This window comes from Schistocerca gregaria, chromosome X (genome assembly GCF_023897955.1).
Source record: "Schistocerca gregaria isolate iqSchGreg1 chromosome X, iqSchGreg1.2, whole genome shotgun sequence".
NCBI classification, from domain to species: domain Eukaryota; kingdom Metazoa; phylum Arthropoda; class Insecta; order Orthoptera; family Acrididae; genus Schistocerca; species Schistocerca gregaria.
The window spans coordinates 333,384,864-333,408,570 of record NC_064931.1 but is presented as its reverse complement, the minus strand read 5'-3'; the positions used below and the strand labels follow the sequence as shown (position 1 = coordinate 333,408,570).

Here is a 23,707-nt window from a genome sequence, read left to right as displayed (position 1 = left end):
AAAGAAGTTGAGTTTTCTATTTCCTCCCATATTTCTATATTGGTTTCATCATAACTATAAAAATTCCTTTTGTATTCTTCGTCTTTATAAATTTGCTTTAATATATTCATACTGTCAGTATGGTCCTGACTTCACAAATATTCTATAATTAAAAATGTTCGTTGCACATTAGTCATATTTATATAGATTAAAAATGTAATGGGACTTTCAATTTTTTGAAGACAGTAATATAAAGGAATGAAGAAACTTGAAAATAATGATAACAGATTTTACGATGTGGAGTTCATTATATAAGTAAATTTTATATTTATTTTTATTGATGTAATTTTTATATTTATTTTTGTGGTTGGATAGGGATTGCTCATTAAATAATCTCCTAGTGCACTCAACCTACCCACTTACTACTACTAACTGACGAGCATTACATTCAGCATTTCAGTGATATGTTCATCTCCAATGATGATAAAGCAAGAGGACATTGTGTCCACCTTATTTAGTCCTTCAAATCCTACATGTATATAATATATACAAGGATATTGGACATGGTTACGTGTTTACAAGATAAAATACAGTTTGTATTGTATTACTAAGGACTAGATAGTGAAGTAATTTACCAAACATTAGAGGCAACATACAAAGTAGAATATTCATAATGCATAAATATACCTTTAGTTCAGCCTTAAAACTACTAAGTTTACTTACTGATTTAATATGGTTAGGCAGATTATTGTAAATTTTTATCCCAGTATGTAGAGTCACTTTTTGGCACAATAATGTTCTCACCTGTCTCATATGAAGGTCAGATTTTTCCCTTGTATTGTATGATTGCATATCTTCATTTTTAATAAGATATATGGGTGTCTGTCAATACATTGTTTGATGAAAACTGAAGTTTCATAAATAAAAATGCAAGGAAGAGGAAGAACTGACAGTTTTTTGAATCTGTGTCTGCATGATTTCGTAGTGTTTACCCCCTCAATAATTCTTAATATTCTCTTTTTCATGCAGAAAAGTTTAATATTTGTTGTTGTATTTCCCCAGAAAATTATGCCATGTTTAATTACAGAATACACATACGATCAATATAGATTTAACAGGCTGGCTTTGCTGCAACAACTTTTTAAGATCATTATCATGTAACAGGTTTTGCATAGTTTTCTTTGCAAATATTCAATGTGTACTTCGCATTTTGTGTTGTTCTGGAGCCAGAGTCCCAGAAATTTTGTGCTGACAACACTTTCAAGAACTCGTTCCCTTGGCTCAATTGCATGTTTGGGTGGCGTCTTCCTTTTAGATTATAGAACTTCACTGCTACTGTCTTTTCTTTGTTTATAATTAGCTTGTTATAGCTGAACCACTGTTCTACACTGTTTGTTGTTTGGATAGCGGAGTCTTTTAGTTTCTTTTCTGTTGCATGACTAATAAGGAAGCTTATATCGTCTGCAAATTGGAGGGTAGTTTGGCAATACTTGTTGTACATAAGATCATTGACATATGGGAGAAACAGAATGGGTCCTATTAATGATCCTTGAGGGACGCCATATTTCACATATTCCCATCCTGAATAGTAGTAGCTGATTTTGTTATGGTCAGTATATTGCACTTCAACCACCTGTTTGCGACCACATAGGTATGTCCTGAGCCACTCATTGGATATACCTAATTCCTAATTGGTCAAGTTTCTGCAGTAGGGCATTATGGTCAATGACGCTAAAAGCTTTGGATAAATCAAGACATATGCCCATCACAAACTCACTCACATCCAGTTTAGTATAGATTGCATTAAGAACTTTAAATATTACACTTTCAGTTGAATAGCTTTCCTGAAACCATGCTGTAAGGGAGAGAGAATTTTATTTTTATTTAGGAAATCGGACAATCTCTTATAAAAAAATTCTAAAATTTTTGAAAATACAGGCAGTAGGGCTATTGGTCTATAATTTGAAACATATTATGGATTCCCTTTTTTGAGCAGTGGTTTTAGTTTTGCTGTTTTTTAGCATTAAGGGGAGGTTCCTGATGTCAGTGAGCTGTTGCACAAGATTGTCGAGGGTTCATCTAACGCCAGACAACATTTTTTAATAATTGTATCTCGTATTCCATCAATCCTGCATGAGTACTCTGTTCTTCCAAGAGGCAGGAATCAATGAAATGGAATGACTTGCAGTATCTAGTAACAATTAATTCAAGTGAACGTGCTTGAAATCAGTTGTAACAAGCACTAAATCATTGGCCCATACTGAGTAGCCTCAAGAGAGCTGTTAGCATTCATGGAGTGGAGCAGACTTGAGCAGCAATGTCATGACTACCTTGTGGATAGCATACTAAGTTGAGATTGAAACATGAGGCAACGCCCTATTGGATGTTACATAGCAGCGGATATTTTAAAACAGATTGCCTGTCTTCTGGTTGTTAGTTCTTTTTTCCCATATTATGTTCCAGGATCGATTACTGGTGGGGTCAGTGATTTTCTCTGCCTCTTGATGGCTGGGTGTTGTGTGATGTCCTTAGGTTAGTTAGGTTTAAGTAGTTCCAAGTTCTAGTGGGCTGATGACCTAAGATGTTAAGTCCCATAGTGCTCAGAGCCACTTGAACCATTTCGAACCATATTATGTACATGTTGTAATGTGTGGTCTAACATTTCCTGCTTCCCTTGAATCTAAGCATACTCTACTGTTACAGATAGATTGGTGGTACAAAACTTTTCTTGATTAGTTTATTGATACAATGAACAATTTTTATACCATGTAAGTTATTCAGTTTTCAAAAAACCACTTGAAAACTCAGTGTATAAAATTATTTAACTATGTACTCCAAGAATTAATTCTGCTTTAAATATAAACATTATCCCTGAAAGTAGACACAGTTTTTTTAAGACCATGATCCCTAAGTTCCTTTAATTTATGGAAGGAACAATACTCAACACCATCAGTGGACCTGTTCCTTGGATGGACAATTGCTATATTTTTGTTTGGTTGATAGCTGCTGCCATCCAGCTATGCTGACATACCAGTTGATAAACATGACACCATATTAATTGGCACATTGTGGGTTACAGTGAAAACCTGATGTAAATGCATGAAGAAAACTGTGTTATTTGATGGAACATCAGGTTCAAATTGGATTGTGTGTGGTGATAATATTGATTAGTACAGGGATACTTGGCTTATACCATTGGTACATGAACCTTATGTACTTTTCATAGATATATTTAGATTTGTATTATTTGCTCTAACTACTACTGAACCACAGCTAGCTCCACTGGTCCATACATGGAAAAACCATAAAATCACTTAAGAATATCATCTGTACAAACAATATTCGATTTTATTTATTTTACTGGCAATAAATGCATGCAAGAGGTTGCTCCTGTCCCTGTGATAGGTACAAAAAATGTCATTTAAAATATAAATATTGCATATCATAAATAATAACTGCAATTTAATATTTAACAAATGATATTAAATTATTGTAGTACATTAAAACTATTCTAGCAAATTGAGTTAAAACAGTGTTAATTATATTTAGCACTACAATATTGATGTCACCTGTACTTTTTAAATATGTTGGAACTTAGCAGTTGTATACTTAAATCCAAATAATTTTAAAGTTTACCCAATAGAAACCCACTACAATTGTCAAGACCTTGAAACTCATTTCATATGTAGTCTTTATTTTATGATTATTTAAAGTATATTTAAACTATGGTTTTGCAGTTTTCAAGATGCTGAAATACGAAACATGAAAAATGGAAGGCACAGAAAATGTAGTGAGCACTTGATATTGTGCAAAATGGTGATCTTCATTTGGATGCTGCTGCAAAGTGATATTTTGTTTCCAAAGCAATCAGTAAATGTCATTTGGATGGGAAAAAAATGATTTTCTGTGCAGGATAAAAAAGTAATTGGAAACATTAGTGACCTGTCTTCTGAAGTGGAACAAGAAATATGTCAATATTTGATGTAATTACAAGAGTGTATATTTGGTACCTCACCTAAGAACTTATGAATGTTAGCATTTAAAGTTCCCAATATAAACAATATACCGCACAGGTTCAACCATGAGCAAAAGATGGCTATCATGAAATTGTACTACAGTTGTATGAAGAGGGATAAATAATTCTCGTTGAGACAACTAGAGGCCACATCCATGACTCATGCCACTGGATTCAAGTAAGTGAGAGTTGCAAAACGTTTTGAGATGCTAACAAACATAGTCGATGAGAACATATTGAAGCACCTGCAAATTTTAGTGTTGATGAAACTTGACACCATACAGAAAAAGGCAAGGAAAGTAATTGCTAAGAGGAGGAAACAACAAGTTGGATTCATCTCAAGTGGAGAGCATGGTGTTACAACAACTGATATTTGCTGCATCGATTCTGCTGTACAATACGTACCACCGATCCTGATCTTCATGGGTGCTTTTGTGGACCTCCTGGTGCAGTCATTGCTTTCAGTGCATATAGTGGATGCATAAGCAATGAATGGTTTGCGAAGTACCTGGAACATTCTATGGAAGGATATCTTTGAGGGAGCTTAAGGTTCATCTTCTCCTGATGGTCATACAACCCATGCAAAAGTCTTTAAGCACTGCATATAGCTCAGAAGAATGGAGAGACAATGTTTGTCTTCTCTGACACACAATGTATAGACTCCAGCCTTTCTACAAACCTTTAAGCAGTTACTACATAGAGGAAAATGGAAAAATGGCTATGGGCACAGCCAGGATGTCTAGTGACTCAGTTCCAAGTTTCAGTACTTTTTGGAAAAGCATATGCAAGGGTAACAACTGTAGAGATGGCAGTTAATGGGTTTGCTCATTCTGGTTTCTGGCTGGCAGACAGAGATGTCTTTAAGGATCATCACTTTTCCACCTGTAATGCAATTCACTCCAGTCCATCCAATGAAGAGTTACTAGTAGTGAGATAGACAATACAACCACTGCCAACAGTGATGGGATGGGCATTAGGTTCAACATCATGCTTATAAACCTCAGCAAGACCACCAACAAACACAAAGGACATTGAAAAAAATACGGCTGGACCCAGTCACTTGGCGGTTTCTTGAGCAGGCATTTCTGTTATTTCCAAAGCTGCCACGTTATTAAAGGCCACGCCAAGAAAGGCACGCAAAAAGCAGTGATATTAACAAGTTCTTCATCAAGTATAAAATAGGACATATCATTAAACCTCCCTCTCACCTAAAGATAAAGCTACCAATAGTGAGTCAAAAGAAACAGGTGAAAAGCAACAACACCAATGCCTGGTTTGTGAAATATGTCAAAATCAATCCATGGAAGATATGATTCAGTTAATGGCATGTAGCAAATGGCTGCATGAAGACTGTGCCAGACTGAGGAAGAAACTGAAATATGTTTTTGTTTTAGTTGCAAATTGACTGTATCCATGTGTTATGGAAAAGAACTTAAACTAACTTATAGCTTGTACACAATTATACACAATAACAATTATGTTATAAAGTAGCCTAAATTTCACTTAACTGCATAATATTGTCTGTTTAGAATTGCACTGCACTTCAATATTGATCTAATATAGTTCTCTTTATGTTCAGATTCAACATTCTTCCTTCATATTAAAATTAATTTGCGCTTAGTCATCCTTTATCTTCTTAATTATATTGTGTTTCCACATTCAAATCCACATAACCATTGTATTCTCAAATAAGAGGTGTTTAATCATAAATTTTGGATATGCATCTAATGGTCTGTTAACGGAATTCAACTGGTCCATCGATGGAAATGGGTATCAATGAATGGACCTTTACAGAGAATAATTTAGCATTTTTTTCTGATGGTGTGAATGGTATTTGCAGAATATCTATTATACATAACAATGAAGATTACTTGAAAAATGCTGACGTTCAGTTTCACAATATTTGAAGCATTGGATTTTCTTCAGTTTGAGACAGAAGTTAACTGGTCTACTGATGATGTGGCAATGCAGTACAGTGCTTATGCATCCACCATCCACCTGTTTCAGCAGATGACAACAACAGATAACACTTTACATAAACCCTGATTGGGCCGTGACCAAAACTGAACCCAAGAGTTGGGGTCTCTCTACGCCTTGCTGCAGCTTGGGGTCTTTCCCAGAAAGGTATGCAGGGGAAAAGTGCCTCTGATCACCACTTCCTGCGTGAATGCTGAGTGACACTTCTCTGTTTAAATGAGACAACGTTTCCTGAATGTTAATTCCGTATTGTTTAGTGTTAGAAGAATGAACATTTGGTGCCTCCAGATAGGTGTGGGTGAAGAAAAGACAATGCTGGTGAGTCAGTACTGTATACTTTGGCCAAACTGTAAATGCTGCCACCTGCAAGCCTTATCAATAGCTAATTGCTGAGTACTACATTTACTCTTTATACAAACCAGGTTTTGCAGCTGATCCATACTCACTGCCAGCAACTTCATTTTCACAGCATACTTTCTCCACCTCAGAGAATCTCTTGTGTTAATGTCTATGGCCCGATGAACCATGCCTTGCTTGCATTGCAATTATTATGGAGTAAATTCATACATGGCTTGTCCTTTTACCTGTCTCTTTCTTTTGTGCCTCTTGTACGTTATGGTATTAGTGTTTAACTGTATCTTCGCAGACAGTATGCCATTTCCCTTGCCACTGTAATGAGAGTATTTAATTGCATTGTTTGTGAAATGTGTCATTAAGCTTAGAGAAAATTCATCTGTGGTCATTTCATCCATCCCCTCTTGTATTACAAATGCACAATAGTGTTCTTCTGTCATAATAACGCTGCCTCTGTTCATTCTGATCATAACTGTACCCCATATTTGTCTAAATTATACAGACCAGCGTGAGTGTGTTGTGTGTTCACAAGTTATAGATTACTTAGTGCTTTGTTGACGGGTTCATGTCTGATAAACGGTGTCCACAACTCAAACTGTGAGTAGCCACTGTGCGTCACCTACCACAAATTATTTTCAGTTTGGCATCTGCCCTCTTTATTCCAAGTACAGACAGCACCATGTAATACTACTTTATTTATTAATTTTATCCATCTTTCAACATTAACATGCAATCGATGTCATCAAAAGAATTATGGCTATGTATACATTATGTTTTACATAAAAAATGATTACATGGTAAAAATGTGGTGTTACCATCAGACACCACACTTGCTAGGTGGTAGCCTTTAAATCGGCCGCGGTCCGGTAGTATACGTCGGACCCGCATGTCGCCACTATCAATGATTGCAGACCGAACGCCGCCACACGGCAGGTCTATAGAGAGACTTCCTAGCACTCGCCCCAGTTGTACAGCTGACTTTGCTAGCGATGGTTCACTGACTTCTACACTCTCATTTGCTGAGACGATAGTTAGCATAGCCTTCAGCTACGTTATTTGCTATGACCTAGCAAGGCGCCATTATCTGTTGCTATTGGTACTGTGAATTATGTAATGTCAAGAGCGACATTCGTCATTAATGGATTAAAGTTAAGTAGTCCACCAGCTACGCCCGTTTTTCTCAATTCTAATTCCCTTGTCATGTTCCAGAACTCATGCCAGCCTGCGTGAGCTGAAACACATGCATTTCGGCCTCCTTTGGTGACCCTGTGTTGGCTCTCCTGCCAAACACAACAAAAAATATAGCAGTGTTGTACACTATTAGCTTATAACTGCCTCTACACCCATATCTATACATAACAGTAAGCCTTTTTGCTGTGTGCTTCTGTAGTTGTGTCCAGTTCCAGTAAGGGAACTGTGAGAACATTTCAATGTCTATTATTGTATTCTGCAGACCCAGTCCTCAGTGTGCCATTGTACAAGTTGAGCTCACATGTAGCAAAATAGTGAGGAACATATATCTCACAATGGCAACCTTACCCTACTCTCAGTTTATTTAATTAATTTCTACAAATTCCCAAATCTCTACTTCATGTTTGAGGTAGCTTGTTAACAACTTCTTTTCTGTAATAGAAAATGGTAAATTCGAGACAGATATATGTATTTCCTACCAGTTAAGTATCTTTATGCATTATGACACACTTGTGTATTAAGGAGTTGATATGAAAACAGTTTTTATTTTTAGAGGAATTATGAAGTATATACAGTCCCTGAACAGTAACTACTATGATAAAACAATCTAATTACTTACTTTACAAGAATAATTACACTGATGACTATTAAAATTGTAAAACCTGGAGGGGTATCCAGTAACAAAATTTTCACTTATTGTGTGTATACATTGTAGGCAGAAGAATAAATGATTAAATCTGTAGGTGCTATAGATGTATACAGGGTACAAAATTCGATACACAGAGCTTCCATCTAACACAGCAACAAAGAATCTACCCTGGATGGGCAGTAATTCAAATAGAACTTAGACAACAAATACGGATATGTCATTCTGCACTGCAACCCTGTACCAGAATTCATCACTTTTAGTGGCTGGCAAAAGCAACAGGTGAGCTTCTTCTTTACTAAGGTGTGTCAGAACAGCTGAGGCAACCCCACAGTTTTGTGTTATCTTAATACTACTTGGCAGATTAAAGCTGTGTGTCAGACCAGAACGTGAGCCCAGAATCTTTTCATTTAGTGGGCAAATGCTCTACCAACTGAGAAATCCAGGCATGATTTTCAACCTGCTCTCACAGTTCTATTGTTGCCAGTACCTCGTTGCATCCATTCAAACTCCACAGAAGATTTTCCACACCTCTGATGGGACTGGCACTCTTGTAGGAAAGAATACTGTGGATAAATAGTTTAGTCACAACCTAGGAGAACAAATTTTTACTCTTCGGTAGAGTGTGTGCTGATTTAAAACCTTGTGACAGATTACAAGTGTGTCTGGAAAAAATCCCCTCAGCTATGGCCAAGCCATTCCTATACAGTATCCCTTCTTTGCGGAGAGTTAGTACTGCAAGATATATGGTACAATTTTGTGAAGTTTGATAGGTAGGAGAGAGGTATTAGCATAAGTAGATCTGTGAGGGCAGGTCATGAGTCAGGAGATCATTTCCAGACTAAGGGTATGTGATGCAGCTATATGATCCTGCATGACCAAAGCACCTATGTATCTGTCTGTTACTTGCTGGAGATATGGGGCCTGCATGGCAATGAGTATATTTGTCTTGAATCCATTGGTCCCACATTCAGCTGCCAGTTGTGGAATCCTGACAAATGTGAGCAACAATATCATGGAATGATAAACTGCAGTCTTTGTAGGCCATGACCCTGCTGCTATTAAATTCCAGCATGAGTAGGCAGATGGTGCTCCTTATTGCATATGCAGTTTCTGAATTAGAAACACACTGCATAATCTTTCCTTCTACACTGAATGTTGGTGGTGTTACCCCTATATTCTTTGTGCAGTTCACTGAGATAATAATCATTTTCATGTCAAAGCAGGTAATAGACTTCATGCCAATTTGATGTTTTTTGCATGTCACCTTCACGCTGTTGCAATTTCAATGGCCAGAAGTGTATTTTACTCATTGTTGGCCCATTTTCCATTAGTATTGCCACATAAGACAGTATGGACTGTGAAATTACAAGCTATAATAATAGTTTTGTCTTAACATCAATAAAAAACATTTATAAATACAGATTAAGAAAAACTTATTGTGATGTAGCCCATCATTTACCTGAATAGTACTAGGTTATTTATCTATAGAACTGTAACTTACCATTCATGTTGATTTGTGTAATATGAGTTCATGAATTAAAAAAGCTTGACCTGCAATAGTTGTGTAGCTGTTAAGTACTAGTGTCAAAAAAATTGATATCATCAAGTTCACCCTTTGGGGCAGTAAATTTATTTCATAAAACTATTACCATCTCTGAAAAGTTTTATAAAACTTGACATGGCGAAGTTATCAAGTCTGCAGTCTGAATGTTCAATATAAATTTTATTTATGATTTCGCTCTTGGGTCTGCAGCATATGATGTTTTGTAAATGTCACGGTATTTCCGAGATGCAAGTGGTCGGTATTGTTGGATAGTGACTACTGGTTACCACTGGCAAGTAGTCTTCATTGAAAGCTGTAATTCTTATTGATCAATTTTGAGTGCTGGCAATCACCCTCTTATGAGGTCTGTTCAAAAAATTCCTGAACTTTGTCCACAAAATTTTTATAAACTTACCTTTCACTTACTGCACATGCTCTCCTTCAAAATACTGTTCTTCACATTTGATACACTGCTCCCAATGGCATTGGCACTTTTGGAAGCAGTCTTGGTATACCTCTTCCTATATCGCGCGAAGTGCCATCTGCAAATTTTCTTTTATCTCGTCTATCATGGCAACTCTTTGTCCTTTCAACAGGATTTTCATCTTTTGAAATAAAACAACTCCACAGCTCCCAAGTCTGTTGAGTCCAGAGGATGAAGCTGCACAGTGATTTCTTTTTTTGTGCAATAGTCATGCACCAACACCAAGGATGTGTGGGTGCATCATCGTGATTCAAGAGCCACATTTCAGGCTGTTTCCTTCTCAAATTTTCTTACAGGAATCACAACATATCCTGATAGCACCACCAATTAACAGTTCATGATGAACTAATCCTACAAATTTAAAGAAAACTATCAGTATGGCTTTGTATTTGACCTGACCTGACCAGCTTCTTTTGGTCTTGGAGAACCTCTCCCAACCCAATGTGAAGAGTGAACCATGGTCTCAACATCATAACCATAGATCCACATCTCATCATCAGTTATGATTTTCTTAAGGAATATCTTGTTGTCATTTGTGTGATCGAAAAGCTCTTCACAGATTGTGAGGTGGGGGTCTTTCAAGTTTGACTCATGAGCAGTGGGGCAAACTTGGTGGCTACATGATGCATTCCAAGATGCTGTGTCAGGATTTCATGACATGATCCAACTGAAATTTTACATTCTTCTGCAATTTCTCAGACAGTTAGTCTTCAATTGGCATGTACACTCTCATTGACATTCCGGACATGAGTGTCAGCAGTCATCAAAGGGCATGCTGAATGACGGTCATATTTAACTTCCAACCAGCCATTTTTTAAAAATGTGAACCATTCATAACACCAAGTTTGGCTTAAGCACTCATCATTGTAGGCTTCTTGCATCATTTGGGGTGTGTCTCTGTAAAGGTTTTCTTAAGTTTGACACAAAATTTAATGCAGGCACATTGCTCCTCTAACTCTGCCATTTCAAAATTTGCAAACTGTGTGAGAAAATGTTCTACTGAATACAGCACTTAACAATAGCTAACTGGCATACAACAATGAAACTTCCATCAGTTACAAATTAAACACGGGTGTGTGCGCAGGGATGCAAACCGCATTTTGCTCCAACACACCACTGGCTCAAAATTACAAATGTTCCAGATATTTTTGAACAGATCTTGTATTATGAAAATGTAGTTATAACAGGTAACATGTCCCAAGCAATACATGTAGATCCTATGTCACTACATTGCATATATGTGCACTGCTTGGGATGTGTTACCCACTGTAACTAAGTTCTCATCATCTGAAGACAACTATTTAGCAACCTAAATTGGCAATCAGAGTTGTATCTTGAAATTAAGGCAAATCAAAACTGTACTCCTGAACAATCTTGTACCAACTCTTTTAGATTATTGAAGTAAAGCAGACACAGGTGTACGTCAAATAAATCCTAGAGGGATTTTGTACTTGATATTCTCTCATCATGAATATAGTTTCATTCCAGAGGAAAAGCAATGAAATTACCCTTGTATTTCATGTTGAAGACTCACCAACAGTGGAACAGTGAGAGGAAAAAGTGGTGGAGGGAGCAGGGGACTGGGGATGGGTTAGGAGAAGGTATCACATGCACAACAGCCTTTTAGTTTTCGTAGCAGGTGTTAATCATCCACACGATGAAAACACTTGGTGAGCTCACAGAAAATGACATAACATGTCTTGTTAATCACTACCAAAAACTTCATAAACAACATGAAATGAAGTTACTCCATAGAGATTCCCCTATATCCAAGAAACAGAGAGGTTGTGGGTCTCTTTATATAAGTTACGTGCTTCTAGCCAATGTCATACACAAATAATAACACTATATAATTTGTTTTTCCAGAAAATAAATTCTTGTCATTGACAACATATATAAAAAAGTACTCTTGCAGGTAAGGAAAAATTCATTGAATGTGACTTCTGCTGGTTTCAATTTATTATCATCTAGCTTGTACATACTTTCAGTTTATATTTATCTGTCTCACAGCTGCTGCTTTAGAAGATGATCTTGTTTTTGCTACTATTTTTTTCTACTCAGCAATCCCCTGCATTTCTTTGATTTATCAAAAGCATAATTTTTTTATAATTTCTGCATAGCATACTTTTCAATAGTACATTTATTGTACTGTTTGCAATGATGCTTTCTACCTTTCAATTTAGCAAGTTAGCCCCAGAAAATATTTCTCATAATAAGCAAAAAAATAGAAATTATACATTTCTCATTTAGCAGAAATTTTAAAACTTTTGTAACAAGCTTGATGTACAACATTGTTAAAGTCATTTTTCATATTAACTGTAACTGTAAACATAACAGTAATATTGTGGAAAAAAAGACTTGAAAGTAAATGATATAAATATAGTGACTTATGGTAAAGGTTAATTTGTGAACTGTGAAACAAATTAAATTTACAGTGCTGCAGCTGATGTCATTTGTACAGTCTTGGAGGAATATTATCTTGGAACACTTCTGTACCGATTCCAAATCTCAGAGAGGAAATTTTATCACCATCACTATATTTATCTTTCCAGAAATTCTGAAAGTATGTTTATATATTGTTGATAAGATGTTTATTTACATAGAAATGATTGAGGAGGGATAAAGGTGAAGGAGTACACTGTTGTTTGAAAGTGAATACAGGATTCTCTATTGCGAATGCTGACAACCAATGTTTTGAGCCTATTCAATTTCTTTGAATCACATGTGATATTTGTTTGAAGTTACAATTAGTCCAGTAAAAGTAAAGATACAAAGAGAAGAGAAGAATATGAGTGGCTTATTTAAAATGTGTAAATGCTTTTGTGCATTGGATTGAACCATGACATCACATTGCGTAAAAGGATGGGAATTAATTATGTTGTGACTGGGATTAGTGAATTATGTTAGGATATGGAATGCAGCTCATGTGTGTTGAAGAAAAGACTTGGTTGCCACCAAACTGTTAGTCCTTCATCTGATGGGGGGAAATTGTGTGTGCAGAATGCAAGTTTTATAAATTATTTGTAGTTACAAGGAACAGTTAAAAATAAAGGATGATAATTTTTCATCAAAAGCCATTAATAATTTAAAGCATTTCTATTCATGTACATGTTTACACAGAAATTTTTATAACAAGTCATTTTTATAAGCAGTAAACTGGAAACATTTATTCAAGTTAAAAACTCTATATAACTTGGCAGACAGTTTCAGTAGTATTTAAGAATATTTTTCATTACAGTTTTTTTTAACATCCTTCACCTTATGTGGTGTTGAGAGTTCTGTGTTGTCAAGTGTCAGAATATTTATTATTTTTATTGGCAACTGAGAGAACTGAATACAGTTCTTTACTGAAAAACTGCAAAAGAAAAGATTAAATTAGTTACTCTTGTCTGATTTTTCAAGCTTACAAAATATGGTGACTGAGATGTAATCACTTTAATGCTTCTGCTGCAAGTACTTTGGTCTTTCAAAGTATGAAGATCACTCATGAATAATGACACTTCTGATGCATTAGCATTTACTGCAAAATTAGAAAAAAAATGCTCAGGAACATTGTGTAAATTTTTAGAATGTGCATTATTATAACTCATTTCAAAGCCATTTCGATGATAGAAAAAGTAGAGTTCATTTTAAAATTAAGCAAAATTCCCACACAATTGTTGGAAAAATCCATACACACTGCCAGTCACATAGCATACTTTAAGATAAAAAATTCACTAACTGACATGTAACACGATTTAAATATTTATACTTGGTATCACATTTTACAACACAAGTTTTATATGACAAGGAAATTGCTCAATTTTTGTGCTTGTAAAATAATATTGATTTGGATAGACTTGGATTTCCTGTTGTCTGTGGCCTTAATACTATGTCTTGACTGGAATTCAGCCTTCCAAGGGTTAAACTACTGCTGCTTTTCTGTCTGAGTGCTTTAGCTGAATCAGATATGTTTGTAGAGGATTAGATAAAGGAGAAACATATATGGCTATGAGATCAATAACAGGCAATTTTTCAGTATGGGACACACAATCTATATGGTCTGTAAAACTGAAGTAACATTTCGGGTTCAAGTATATGACTATTTTGCTGTACCACACTGTAGTGCATTCACTTACATGTCCATTAACATCAAGGTGATCTAAGGAACTGTATTCTAATACCAAATATGTTTTGTCAACCAATGAATTTTTCTAATGTAAAATATGAGCTCCAGGGAATGATGATTGGAATTTTCACATTCATGTTACCTTACAGATAGCTTTAGTTCATTTATGAAGCAATACACATACAATGTATTTACCAAACACATTTTTCCAATGTTATAATTTTCACTCAGTGCTTTCTGTACAATATTTATGACACACTATCAACATGCACTGAAGACAATTCTACCTTACTAACATTTTAATCTGAAGATTTATATTCACATAACAACTTATTCACATCTTTTGCATAAGAATGTATACACTGGTTGATGTCCCATACACATCTGTAATAGTAGCATCCATGACTCCCTTGTCCTTCCAAACCTAGCTCTGGAGGAAGGACTGTCTAAAACACAAGTTATTTATTCACTTTCCCTTTTGATTACCAGCACACAAATGTGATGAAATTTGTTGATGATTTATTTTTTTATGAAATACAGTAATACCTTGATGTCTATCATAAAGGCATCAGTCAGTCAAAATGTTCTGTCTCTCTGTGATTTAATGAGTATTTATTAGTGATTGATGAAAATGGTCATCATGAGCAGAATTTGGAAACACTCATAAGATTTTTTATCATATGCAACATTATATAAAATTGTTCCAAAATGTTCTCCCTCTTTTTGATTTAGATGATGTCCACTAATAACTGGGGAGAATAATCTGTCTATGACAATGCTGGAAATACTAAATAAGAATTTTTTCACCAGGAAATTTTATATTAAAAATGCTCCTTGTGCAGCATAAATATTTTTAAACATACATAAACAAGAAGACACACCAAACAACAAAATTTTGCAATGATTTTTGTGACATTAATTGCAATTGTAAGTTGCAAACAGTTACCTATAGGGCCTATAACACTTGTAGCATGTGACATTGTACAGACTGCTACTACACAATAAATTTATGAACTCTTTTTCATGTAGCTTCTTAGGAACTTAGTATTAAACATCCCATATTTTCTTTAAATTATGACATTTAGGTCCATTTATTCACTAAAATGGTCATTATAACTATTGTACCAGAGAACACTTACATTCCAACTATATTTTAACATTTTATTTATAGAAGTTTTTGTATCTCAAATACAGTTTCATTCCATCAGGTGCATCCTAGTAATCTCTACTAACATTCACATTTAGCTAGTTGTGCATTTTTTATGAGTTCTGATTTATGTTATGAAGATATCTGTCACATAGCACCAGTATTAGCAAAAGTTAGTTGCGACAGAAAATTCTTGCAATCTGTGTGGTTAGTACAGGATTTACAAAAAGCATATTTGGTTGTACCACTGCATTGCAGTTCTTGTGATTGAACTAACCTCAGATTATACATTCATTAATTATTCATCTGATGTCTTGCAATTACATTTACTCAGATTAACCAGACTGAAATTGAAGAAAAATTACTATTTGCAGTGCCAGAGCAGAAAGTTACTTCCATGTATAAATAGAAGCTTCTAAAAAATTTCTGACACTACATGATATGCACATTAGCTCTTTCCATTTTTAGAGACTTTCTTTAACAAATTATATTTTAAACTGAAAATCAATAGACAGTTACAAGAACTCAGCAAACATAACCCAGTAAGTGCAATTTAAAATTGCAAACAGCAGAGGGAAAAATACTCGTGAGAATCGATCAATGTTGATGGCTCTAATCCTGTTCCTTTGAGCTGGAGATGGTCTTGGAGGTGCAGGTGGTTGCCCAGTCAAAAGCCGGGCATTCTCCTGTAACAAAAATGACCCTTTTGTTGAGATAACACTGCTACCAAAATTTCAGAGAAGGAAATTGACTATTTATTTTCTGTCATTCCCACTATTTTTTATAAGCTGTTTATACTATCTGCTAAGTGAAGGGAACTTTGAAGATCATGGGAAAGTTTTGCTGCCCTACTTGTAACTCTCATGTCAGAATAGGTGCAGATAATGTTCTACTTTTCATACACAAGTGGCAGAAAACTCGTGAGCTAGTAGCATAACCAAATTATTTAATATCCTAAACATTCCAGAAAACTGTGGAATGACAAAGGAGAATCTGATCAGTGCATTGAGGATAACACATAATAGATCTCTTCTGAGTTCTACGTTTGAATAATAATGCTCAGATGCAATGGAACCTGGTAATACTGATTGTAGATGTTGCAAATCTTCTATTTTGTCATCATTTTCATGGTTTGCTAATGATGAATAATTGCCCATCCATGGCTTTGCAGTTATTGTAAGTTTCATTTTGTGGTAAGGTGGGTGTCTTATTATCAAAAATGTCAATTATCCTAAGGGAGGAAACTTTTGTGTGCCATGTGCATCATTCATTTAAATGTTGTTCCTCAGAGATGGAGATGGAGATGGCAAATGGCTCAAACCTAGCCTAGACAAGTATGAAAAGCCTCATTAAATCTCTTAACTGAGACTTTCTTACAGGCTTGAAGAACCCAAAAAACCTTGGTCAGAATGAGGATGTTGGAGGTCATACTCATCAGTGTATCTTACTGCTCCCTTGTATTCTAAAACTGCTGATAACATTATTAACTACAACTCAGAGTGTAACATCAGCATGCCCTTGGACACAGCTCCCTATGTGCTTAGAGAAAAGTAGAAGTTAAAAATAAAGTTTGATTAACAAATTGCACAGGTTGACCAGGAAGTTGGATATGGGAATTGTGGTGTCACCGCCAGACACCACACTTGCTAGGTGGTAGCCTTTAAATCGGCCGCAGTCCGTTAGTAGACGTCGGACCCACGTGTCGCCACTGTCAGTGATTGCAGACTGAGCGCCGCCAAACGTCAGGTCTAGTCTAGAGAGACTCCTTAGCACTCGCCCCAATTGTACAGCCAACATTGCTAGCGATGGTTCACTGTTTATCTACGCTTTCATTTGCAGAGACGACAGTTTAGCATAGCCTTCAGCTACGTCATTTGCTACAACCTAGCAAGGCGCCATATTTAGTCACTATCATTACTAATGTATTCTGAATAGATAATATTGTGACTCATGTACTGTGAAGAATGATGTTCATCATTAATGGATTAAAGTTTAGTATCAAACTAATTACGTCAGCTTCCTGAATTCTAATTCCTTGTCATGTTCCAGACCTCACGTCAGTATAGTTCTTCCCTCCTCACACCAGGCTGCATGAGCTAAAATGCTTGCATTTCGGCCTCCTCTAGTAACATGGTGTTGGCTCTTCTGCCAACACAACAGGAATGTCAGAACCATGGTGTCAGCCTAGAACAGAGTTTTTGGAATACTACTGTGGTGCTATGTAGGATTGAGGTTAACAACAACTGGTTCTGCCAAGTTTGTTAGTAAATATAACCTTACAAAATTTTCAGGCAAGTTGTATTCTCTCATCTTAATACACTGCCAGAAGAAAAAAAAATAAAAAATAAAAAAAAATAGTACACTTGGAAAGGCAACATCAATTTTGATCAGATGATGGCATATGACACCTTGGGGATAGTAGATGTACCAATAGTGATTTCAACATTGTCCACCAACAGATAACATAGTGACATAGCTACAAGAGTGTCACATGTGTCTAACCATCAACAGGAAATGCTAAGTGTGGTGCAAAAATATGAAGCAAGCAAGCAACCTTGGCACAGGGCTGCACTTGTGCTTGCCACAGCCAACTGAGCAAGTTTGAAAATCGTAAAATTGTAGCCTTCCAAGTGGCAGGATAATCCTACTGGAGAATTGTCACACAAGTTAGAGGCACTGCATCAGTTGTGTGTGACATTGACAACAGTGGCCGTGTGAACAATCCTACACCTCTAGATGTGGTTCTGGATGTCCACGCAACACAGACAACTGTTGCAAACTGGTTATTAACAATGGAACCACAAGTAAGCACAGCTCTATCCCACCTTCCACTTGTGCCACAGCATTGATGTGCATGGCTCAAATGGTGCCTTCAAAGGATCACTAGGAAGATGGAATGGTGCACTGTGGTCTTCAGCGATGAAAGCAGATTCTGCCTGCATGCAGAAGATGGTTCTTGGTGCGTATGATGTAGACCTGTCGAGTGCTGTTTCATAGAGTGCATTTGTCCAGGACACACTGGACTTGTCTGAAATCAAGCAGGTGTGGGATACAGTGTGACGAGAAGGGTCTCGTGTGAGTCATCAACTAAAAACCTTACAGAACTACATGAACAGGTCAAGCAGGCTTGGTGTAATGTATGCCAGGACAATATTTGACACCTGTATGGTCGACAGGATGCCAGTGTCGGTGTCTGCGTTGCTCCCTGTGGAGGCTAACCCACGTTCTAATATGGGTGTTTCAGCATGGACTGATACCTGCTACCTCAGAATCTCTTGCACTATTGATTTGTAAATGTGATAATTTCATATACTGCATATGCACTAAAGCAAGAATAAATGTGGAGCGAAGTGAAGACCTTTAAATGGGTGTGCTAACACTTTTTCCCCAGCAGTGTAGAAATCTCATTTTCTGTACTAAAAGCTTCAGTTCTGAAAGGGAATTAGTAATATTTTAGCTTAACGGGTTAAAAGTGAATCAGCAGGCTTATTTTAAAGCCATTTGTTTACTGTTCTGTGGAACATCATACCAGTCGCATTGTAGCCCCACCATGAATGCCGTTTGCAATCATGATATGAGGTAGTTGATGATTGTAAGCTGCTGTAAATTGTCCTAATGACCGTCAAATGATTGAGAACTGTGGTGAATGGGTGCTTTGGGAGAGAAAGAGAACAACTGAGAGTTGTGTGCCAGAGATACCAAAGGTACCTGCCCTCTCCTGTGGATCATGTCTCCTCTACAGGAAGTGTGGGATCTGTCACTACTTGTCCACTTTACTATGAGTGGCATGCCAGTGCTAAGGCTATGTGCTCTGTATAGGAGAGACAGGAAGTAGGAAGGATTCAGAATGTTATACCAATTCACCAGATATAGGACTTTTAATGGTCAAGGAAGCCTTACTGCTACACCTTTAGTATATGAGGACTGCACAAAGAAATTCAGGGACATAACACCCACAATTCATCGATACTGAAGGATCGTTTATATATATCTCCTTGTAAATATCTTAATCTCGTTTATCATAATCCTGTGATCACTACCCTAGAAATATGACAGTGTAATGGTATCACAGTCTTTTCACACAGGATAGTGTTTAGTGAGACATGCATAATCTTTTTTTCAGATGGGGCATACCTCCATAGTATGATTCTAACAATGTCATAGAGATTCCAATACACTATTCATTGAATCATTTACACTGGTGCAGCAGCCAGACTCCTCTGCAGACAGTTCAGAGCTACTGCAAGGGTAGGAAAAGATTCTGGGTTTAATCACAGCATTATTAATTTTTCTCCCACACCCTACTCAAGACTGATCTGACTCTGATATGGTACCCCATATAGAGCAGAGTATATCCACATGAGCAATACACGTATGCATAGTGGTAGTTGTTTCTTTAGAAGTAGTCCTAGTACTAACAACTTATCTGATTACTGTACATCAGGAGCCAGATAACCAACAAGTACAAGCTAGACCAAATCAGTATTGATTTTTCCAACAACAGCAGTCATCTTAGTGCCTCTTACACTTCAGTCCGAATTGTCATGCCACAGTCTCTAGGTGACATGCCAATGGGATTTGCGGCCACTTGCCACCTACACTGTCACTTATTAGTGGGTGGATTACACCCCCTTAAAAACCCGTGCAAGCGTATTTGCAGGTCACTACCAGTCCCACCATTTGTCTACCTGCCTTCTTCCAGATAATGCCACAAGCCACTGTACAGTGCCTGGCAGAGGGTACATCACCCCAATATTATCGATAATGCTTCCATCCTCTCACAAATGTTTTTCTGAATGAGACTACATTGGGTAAACACACCAAAATTTAGTTTTGTAGGTAATCATTTACTGTGTAAAAGCAGTGATCAACCAAGTATGACTTCAGTTTAGATTTGAAGTTACCAATGTTTTGTATGTGTTTAATGGTATCTGGTAAGGCATTGTATAGTTTGATACTAGGATGGATAAGGATGTTATGAAATAACTTTGTGTTGGCACTTTGAACATGTACACCCAATTTTTGTCTTGTGTCATAGCTGTGTATTGTGTGATTTTGAGTGATGAGTGGTCTTTTTGTATGTAAGTTTTGCTTTAAATACATTATATTTTCAAGTGTATATATATATAATAGAAAGAAACTTCCACATGGGAAAAATATATTCAAAAACAAAGATTTAAAGGCAAAGAGTAAGGGCCTTACTCTTCGCCTTTAAATATGTCTGCTTGTGTCTGTGTATGTGCGGATGGATATGTGTGTGTGTGTGTGCGAGTGTACACCTGTCCTTTTTTCCCCCTAAGGGAAGTCTTTTCGCTCCCGGGATTGGAATGACTCCTAACCCTCTCCCTTAAAACCCACATCCTTTCGTCTTTCCCTCTCCTTCCTGAAGAAGCAACCAACGGTTGTGAAAGCTAGTAATTGTGTGTGTGTGTTTGTGTGTTTTGTTCATTGTGCCTGTCTGCCGGCGCTTTCCCGCTTGGTAAGTCTTGGAATCTTTGTGCAAGGAAGTGGCAGGATCATCCTTTATTGAAACAATGATGTACATGATTTGAGATTATCTACTCCTTCCATTATTCTTATAATTTTTTTTTTGAATTTTGAATGTTTTGATGGCATCTCCAGAATTTCCCCAGAACATAATCCCATACTGGAGGTGAGAGAGTACAACTGCATAATACACACACTGAAGGGTGTTGTAGCTGGTACAATTTTTTAATGTACACAGCACAAAACAAGAAGTACTTAATTTTTTGTTCATCTGCTCAATATGTGCTTTCCATTTCAAGTTGTCTTGTAGATGAAGTCCAAGAAATTTGGTACAGCCTGTTTTGGCAATTGTCAGTCCGTATAGCTCTATAGGAGATATCAGATTTTTTGTTTGTGCTGTGTGTATATCCATAGCTACAGTTTTTCAGTGTTTATTATTAAGTCATTGTCAGCCTGTCAGTGGTTTCTTTTACATTTTTTACAAGAGTTTCTTCTGATTTTCCTGTAATTAGAACAGTCATATCATCAGCAAATTGTCATTACTTATGTTTAGATCATTTACATAGAGTAAGAACAGAACAGGAGCCATTACTAGTCCTTGTGGCACTCCATATTTAACAGTCAGTAGCTTGGAATTATATTTCCTAATGACATTGTCCCTTTCTTGATCTACTTCCACATATTGTTCCCTGTTTTTAAGATAAGAGCTGAGCCAGTTGTTAGCTGTTCCCCTAATGCCAAAATTTTCTAGGTTGTGTAGCAATTTGTCATGATTTATGGTGTCAAATGCCTTTGAAAAATCTAAAAATATGCCCATGGTAAGTGTTTTGTTGTCTAATGCTATCAGTGCCTCTAATAGAAAGGAGTGAACGGCAGATTCGGATGAATGGTTTGCTCTAAATCCATGTTGAGATGCTGACAGAATGCCATTTACCTCTAAGAAGTCTGTTAGCCTCTTAGTGGAAAGTCTTTCTAATATTTTTGAGAAAACAGAAAGAAGTGGCAGTGGTCTGTAGTTGGAAACATCATCTTTGTTTCCTTTCTTGTATAATGGCTTTACTTTTGCTATTTTGAAACATGAAGGAAAAGTTCCTGTAGCAAAAGATAGGTTACATAGGTGGGTTAAGGGCTCAGTAATCAAGTCCCCACACTTCTTTATAATGAAATCAGGTATATCATCTACACCTGCAGAGTGTTTCATTTTGAGACTTTTTGTTGTAACCTGTATTTCTTCTACATTTGTTGGGTACAGAAACATTGATCTGCTTGAGACTTTTTTCCCTGTTTCTGTATGCTGTTTTCTATTAGAAGTCTGTTGTAGTAGTTTCTCTGTTACATTTATCAAATAGTTGTTAAACATATTAGCTACTTCCTGTGGGTTATTAATGTTTTCCAAGCCAGCCTTTAATACTATATTATTAACTCTACTTTTGTAAGATTTGGTTTCTCTTTTTACAGCTTGCAAGATTGCTTTGGTTCTGTTTGAAGCATCTTCTATGTATTTGTCATTGTCTCATTTCTTTGCCTCTTTTATTATTTTATTTAAGATAGATTTATATTTTTTAAAGTAACTATCAAACTCCTGAGTTGTGTTGTAGCTTCTTGCAATATTGTGAAGGTACCATTTTCTAGCACAAGATTTCCTTATACCACTAGTAATCCACTTGTTGCTTTTAGTGGTTTGTGTTGTTTTGGCTTTCAATGGAAAAGCAAGATCAAAATAATATTTAAAAATATTCATGAATGTCTGAAACTTATCAGAAATATTCTCTGTACTATACGCTATTTCCCATGATTCTTGTTGGAGATAATTCTGGAATGTTTGTACTGCAGTATTACTGAAAGTTCTGCCCATGTATGTAGTCTTCCTCATATAATTATAGGATGGATTAGTGTTTACACAAAAACTTATAACCTGTGCATGATGGTCTGCCAGCCCAGCTTTTATTACAACTGATTTATATTTTGTTTTGGAGCTTATTATTATTTGGTCCATGGTAGTGCTAGTATTGAGATGGAAACGTGCTATTTGTGATTTTGGTCACTCAGCCATTCTAAGATATTAACAAAAGTTCAATTCAAGATTGTATACCTACTCTGACATGTTTTGGATGCAATAAATGTGAAATTCAAAACATACTAAAAACAATCATTTGTGAAATACTGATACATAGTTCCCCAATGTCTGTGAGGACTAGATGTTTCTAGAAACATCCCCCAGGTTGTGGCCAAGCCATGTCTCTGCAATATCCTTTCTTCCAGGAGTGCTAGTTCTGCAAGGTTCACAGGAGAGCTTCTGTGAGGTTTGGAAGGTAGGAGACGAGGTACTGGCGGAATTAAAGCTGTGAGGATGGGGCATGAGCTGTGCTTGGGTAGCTCAATTGGTAGAGCACTTGCCTCCAAAAGGCAAAGGTCCGGAGTTCGAATCCTGATCCAGCACACAGTTTTAATCTGACAGGAAGTTTCTTTAATATTGTTACACGTATATCATCAATGCCTGCAGAGTTGGAATTTTTTAGTCCTTTCCTTGCTTTAGCTACTTCATCTTGTGAAACAGAACCAATGTACATTGATCCTTTACATGCACTTATTTTATATTCATTTGCCTGGGTGCTCTTAAATTTTTATTGTAACGTACTATCAGCAACACCTGTGAAAAATTGTTAAATGTGTTGGCTACTTCTAAGGGGATTGTTTCTCTTTTATTTTTTGTGATAATGTTATATTTTTGCAAGATTGTCTGTATTCTCCAAATTCTTTTTTTTTATAACAC

The 23,707-nt window shown here is 36.4% G+C and overlaps 1 protein-coding gene across 5 annotated transcripts in view; it reads right to left on the bottom strand.

Moving 5' to 3' along the window:
- Nucleotides 1-13,515: 13,515 nt before the first annotated feature.
- LOC126299573 (glycine receptor subunit alpha-3) overlaps nucleotides 13,516-23,707 on the bottom strand; it is a 386,589-nt gene continuing 376,397 nt past the window's right edge. For all 5 annotated transcript variants that reach the window (XM_049991580.1, XM_049991579.1, XM_049991581.1 and 2 more), the window contains one exon: nucleotides 13,516-16,133. In XM_049991580.1, the coding sequence (XP_049847537.1) occupies nucleotides 15,963-16,133 (171 nt within the window). In that variant the 3' untranslated portion in view covers nucleotides 13,516-15,962. The remainder of the gene's footprint in view (nucleotides 16,134-23,707) is intronic.